This window comes from Xenia sp. Carnegie-2017, unplaced genomic scaffold, assembly GCF_021976095.1.
Source record: "Xenia sp. Carnegie-2017 unplaced genomic scaffold, XeniaSp_v1 HiC_scaffold_19, whole genome shotgun sequence".
NCBI lineage: Eukaryota > Metazoa > Cnidaria > Anthozoa > Malacalcyonacea > Xeniidae > Xenia > Xenia sp. Carnegie-2017.
Window position 1 is genome coordinate 4,429,330 of NW_025813481.1, and position 5,764 is coordinate 4,435,093.

A 5,764-nucleotide genomic window follows, 5' to 3' on the forward strand; every position below is an offset into this window, starting at 1 on the left:
CCAAGCATCACAATCATTAAATATGTAAGATTGTAAATTGTATGAGAAACAACGTTATCATCAACATTGTTTCATCAACAATAATTAGTCCAACCTTTTTATTTACTTCAGGTACTTGAGAGCTGTGGCATACAGATGGTTGATGCGATGGTTTTGTGGGTCTATGGGATGGGAGAATACTCGGCCTTTACCTGCTTGTGTTTACCACTTTATTCGGAAAGCATATCCAAGTGGTAACACAACAGGTTACATACCATCAGAGGGGCGATGATGGAATAGTCTTCTAACTTGTGCACTGTAGAGACTGTTGACCTTCTTTGCTGAGTTTGGAATGGTCAGGAAATATGCCTAGATGAAAACCAAATAGGAGATACATGGATGCACTATATAAGTTGACATGCAGTTTAATGGTTTGAAACAAGAGTAAACAATAAAACAAATTGGTGCAACTACTGAGAGGTTAAGCTGAAAGAATTAAATGAAAGAATATCTTTTCTTCAATGTCAGTCTGGGAAAAAGACAAAAGAAAAATATATGGAATTGAATCATAGCATAAATGTAAAATGGAAAATAGCAAGCCGTTCAAATGGCGAATCGTTTGCTTCCCCAGTGCATACTTAAACATGCTCAGCTTCATCACTAGTAGATGGTACTTCCTCATTGAGAGAACATGTTTCCTTCAGCGATGGCTTATGGAGAGTATGTCGAATAATCTACAAAACTTATATCGAATTTACGTATGACAAAAGAAAAATTAACATAAACAAGCGTAAACTTACTTGTCTTCGCTTTTGATCGGTTATTTCGTCCTGTAATGGTTCAGGAATCCCAGCCACGTCAATGGTTGGGATAGCATCTTTCTTCATCCTTCTTTTGAGCTTGACTTACACGCTCAAATTAAGGTCAAAACAAGAATCTTCAAAATGCGCAGAACACAGACACGAGGTAGAGGAAGCCTCAAAACCCGGTCTATGTTTACGCACAAAATTTACCCATTTTCTATGTCTTTGCGGCTCTGTTTCTTTTTTAGGAAACAGATGCATCGACATTCCTTCGGTTTTTGAATCATTGGCGCAACTAATTTCATTAGGTCCGCCAGCAACACAGCGTTTTCCTCCGCGTTTCTTATTAAGATTACTAGTAGAATACGCCATGTTGATATATGTGTTCAACTTTCTACGTCACAAGTCATTAGCATACCGATCAAAAAGTTCGCAAAAAAAATGCTGAAAATCGTGACTTTGAACGTCCGTAAAATCACTTTCACCAATCCAATTTCAATTACAATTGCAGATTTAAAATCACTGAAACAAGGTCTTTCAATTTAGCTAATAAAAAAGGGGGGCTAAAATTCGTGATATAACCACTTTAACTAATTAACGTTCATATGATAAGTATGTACTTATAGTTTCCTGATCACTTGCATGTAATAATTTCCTTTTTGATCCACGCGACCTATATATTGGTGAAATCTCGATTTGTTTCTGTCTGTTAACAATTCCGGGATGGGGGGGGGTTACGGAATGAGGGGGAGCGCACAATCACAATAAGGTAGAACCTTTTTGGAACTTCTGTAAGTTTCTATTTGATTTTAAATGTTCGGAATCCGAATAGATATGCGGCCTAAACAACGTTATACAGTAGATACTAAAATCGAGTGATTGTTGGATCCAAAAAACGATTCGTGTGAGCACATATAAAGTTAGTCTCCGACAGTCGGATCCGTCAATCTAAAAAAGAGGATAGAAATAGAACTTGTTCTATTCTCATCTGACCGACAAGATCAGAGGAAGCCGACTAACCAAATTATATATATTTGAAAAAGACTTGGAAACAAGAAGAAAAGTACGCAAATATATCGATAAATTACTGGAAAAATCAAATGGCTGCTCTCAAGATTATAAATATCTAAACGTATCTAAATATCAACACAACTATCTGACCGTCTGAACAAGCAATCAAAAGACGGAACCAAAACAATAGGATCTGACAAATCGGAACGTGTAAACAGGCCTTCAGATAGAAAGAAAACTCTACCCATGGCGAAATAAACCTTGCCAACGCAAAGCTAAAAGTTAAAGAGACACGCATGTAAAAATTTTTTGTCTATCATTCTAATCACCCAATCATAACGTATGTATGAAACCACCTAGAATGCTGTACACAGAGGTGGTTCCAATGGCTGTGACTATGGTCTGAACCGTGCAATTTTTCCAGATAAGGGGTCGGGACAGCACCCTTGCGTTAGCAACTTTGTCGTATCTTTGCACAAAAGTTATTATTTCTTACTAACGAAACGTTTCGTATAAATAGTTGTAAAATTTCGTTTATTAGTCAGTACGGACCTGGTCCAGAGTGAGAGTTGTTGAGATTTTGTTAAAGACTGGAATGTTATTCGATAAGACTGTTAAAATGGTGAAGATTGTTTGTAAATATTGTAGTTCTTTGTTATAAATTTCCATACTGTAAAACAAATCAGAGTGCTGTTTGATTTGCTGGACGCGATCAACAGATTTCTGCGATCGAATTTGGCATTATTAAGCAGTGATTTATCAAGAGGGTGGGTCAACGCTATTAAAATAATTTTTATGCATGGAATTTGAAATGTGCAGTATTCTCATGGTTTGTAACGCCCACTTCACACGAGCAAAATAAAAATGAATGACAAGTTTCTTCTGCTCTAGAGATTTAGAAAGAGATTTCGAATGTAAATTTTAATCTTCTTTTGTTGCATTGTACAGTTTCAGAGTTTCTTATTTCTTTAGAGCTTTGCGTTCATACTGCGGTTGATTAAAGCCAGGTTTTCACGAGCGACTGAGCGACATAAGCATAAAAACAAACAAAGACAAAAAAATTACAAAAGAAGACAATGAAGTGACTGACACAAGCATCAACATAAGCATAAACACAACAAATTGACACAAGCATAAGGTAGAACAAAAACAAATTGAAAAGAAAATCCTTTTTCTTTTATATTTCCTCCGAGCTCTGAAGAATATGCTTTGCTTTGTTTTATCGCTTGTGCATATGTCGTAAGTGAAATCCAAGTGAAAACTAAGCTTTAAAGCCTGGTTTCCACTTGCTACATAAACATTAGGACAACAAGACACAAAAGAATGCAATTAACCATGTAAATGTCGCTAGTGAAAACTTGTCTTAAGTCATTTATAATTGGACTAGTTTTTACAACGTAATGAAACGGGAGTTAAAATGTATTTTAAAATCTCTGAAGTATAAAAAGTTGCAGAGACAATGTACGCTAGATGCAATAAAGGTTGACATGCAAATTAAGGGCTGCAGTTTTGTTGGCAGTCACTGTATATACTGGCATACTTTTCTAAAATTATCTAAACTTGAGCAACCAATGGTGCCTTTAAATGTGTAAGTATCACTTTGTATGTTTAACCCCATAGCTTTTTCAATGTGTAGATTATGACCTTTAATCCTTATCACATTATTTTACTTTTTAAATACTTTAAGATATTAAAGACGACTGAAGAATGAAAAGATAAACTTACTCTTTGGATAATCAATATTAAATGGTGATGGTTAATTTGTACTTTGGTCTTATCTTTGGAGATTGATTTCATCGTTATTTGTAAAGTTTTGTTTCACGTCGTTCGTATTTGACTTTACTAAGAAGAAAATACAAAACATACAAATGACTACAATGAGTCGTGTAATGTAAGCCTCGATATTAGCTTACTTGTTGGTAAATATATCCAATAACAGATGAAGTAATTTTTGGCCAATAAAGGTATAGTGTCATATTCTACCAAATTTTACTTGCACCAAAAACTAAATATGCGTCCCAGGATGGAAAATGTAAAAAATATATTCATTGCCAGCCATATTGGTCGAAAAACCCATTTATGGTTTGATTATCGGTTCTTTGAAGTAACCTACAGCTATAAACATGGCCGCTTGATCTCACATGAAAACCTACCATTAGTTTGTGCAATGTAAAAATGTGAGCTCAAAGGCAGTGAGATCCTTTGGTGTTTCACTTGTGTGCGCTGAATTTTATTGGCATAAAATGATTTTACTTGTGAATAGGATTTCTTGGGCAAAAGTGATAAATATATCTTGATTAAATTGCATTGTGAATGCTGTTTGTATGATTGTGTCAATGAAAAAGCTTTATTTCAAGCTTTGCGTTCTTCCAGTTAAATAACAAATATGAGATTGACAAAATATGGAAAATGAGAAAAATGAAAACAGGCAGTGCTGTTGCTAGAACTTTAAGGGGGGGTTGTTTATTCATATATTCACTTGTGCTTGACTAATTTCCTATAAAAAAACAGCCAGTGCTGTTGCTAGAACGTTGGGGCAATGGCTGAACAAGCGAAAAAGAATCAAGTGAAGCCGAAACGTGATGTTCTTTTTGTGAAGTTATTAATGGATCGCGGCTTATTGTTTTAGCAAGTACGTTTGTCTCATGGGTTAACCTATGCTGCTTTTTATTGACATCCCCTGGGTGATTTAGTTAAAATTAACTGTACTGAGTCTTATTTGTGTTAATTTAATTTGTGTTAGAGGCGAAGCAACTGATGAGGACAATTTAGAAGCGTTGGATGGAATAGCGAATCTTGAAGAGATCTCAATTGATGAAGACAATGAAGATAAAGATGCAAAGATTAAAGGTAATAAGAAACAATCATTTGATTCTAGACGTACTTTAAATTGTCATTGTTGTATGATTTGCCTGTAGAAAATAGATGTTTGCATTGATCATTGATTCTGTGTGTTCTTTTGTAAAAAAACTATTTTGCTAGTAATAACATGCACACAAAATTACACCCCACCTCATCTCAAATATTGTTGAGAAGGAAATTGGCCCTTGCTTTAATAATGGGCTCGCGTGATTTCTATGAGAGAAGATATAGTTATGCATAGTATTGATAAAAGACGCTCAACAGAACAGCGTCATCGTCAATACATATCAATAACTAAAAAATGGTATACATTGTCTCTTATAAAAACTGCAGCCATTTTAAATCGTTTAAAATTTGCATTATTCATAAGTGATCGATTCTCAAGGAGGCTCAAAACAATGATTGAACAAGCGAGGAAGAATCAAGTGCAGCCAAAACGTGATGTGTCTTTTTGTGTAGTGATTAAAGATCGCGGCTTATGGTTTTAGAAAGTACGTTTGTCTCATGAGTTAACCTATGCTGCTTTTAGTTGACATCTCGTGGGTAATTTACTTTAAAGTACCAGTATTGAGTCTCATTTGTGTGAATATATTGTGTGTTAGAGGCGAAGCAACAGATGAGGACAATTTAGAAGCGTTGGCAAGAATAGCGAATCCTGAAGAGATCTCAATTTATGAAGACGATGAAGATAAAGATGCAAAGATTGAAGGTGAATTTGTGACAGCTTACGCACTTTTATGTTACTATGATCAGATCAAAATAACAGGAAGCGCATAAATATTAAACTAAACATCAGAAGAGATTTTAACAGTGTATATTTTTGTACAATCATGTTATTTGTAGAAGTTTAACTTGAACAACAAATGGTGCCTTCAAAGCTATAAGTATGACTTAGTATATTCAACCTCATAGCTATTTTCATAAATCATTATAAATTATTGTGCAAATCGTGATCTTTAATCCACTTCATGTTATCGTACTATTTCAGGTTTTTGGAAGCCTTATAAAAGACGACTAGATTTCATTGATGGATAATAAGTTGTACGGTCATGGAACATTCTTGCTTTGGTTGCTCCTTTGGAGCTTAACTTCATCGTTATTTGAAAAGT

General features: G+C 34.8%; 1 protein-coding gene across 2 annotated transcripts in view; it reads left to right on the top strand.

Moving 5' to 3' along the window:
• LOC124439538 (pre-mRNA-splicing factor SYF1-like) overlaps positions 1–4,574 on the top strand; it is a 42,574-nt gene extending 38,000 nt beyond the window's left edge. Inside the window, exons 23-24 of one of the 2 annotated variants that reach the window (XR_006946358.1) lie at positions 4,393–4,425; positions 4,537–4,574. Coding sequence is in view for 1 of the 2 variants with exons in the window: in XM_046989786.1 (XP_046845742.1) it covers positions 4,393–4,399 (7 nt within the window). In the remaining variant the exon portion in view is untranslated. The remainder of the gene's footprint in view (positions 1–4,392; positions 4,426–4,536) is intronic. The other variant, XM_046989786.1, reaches the window with a different exon arrangement.
• Positions 4,575–5,764: the final 1,190 nt, after the last annotated feature.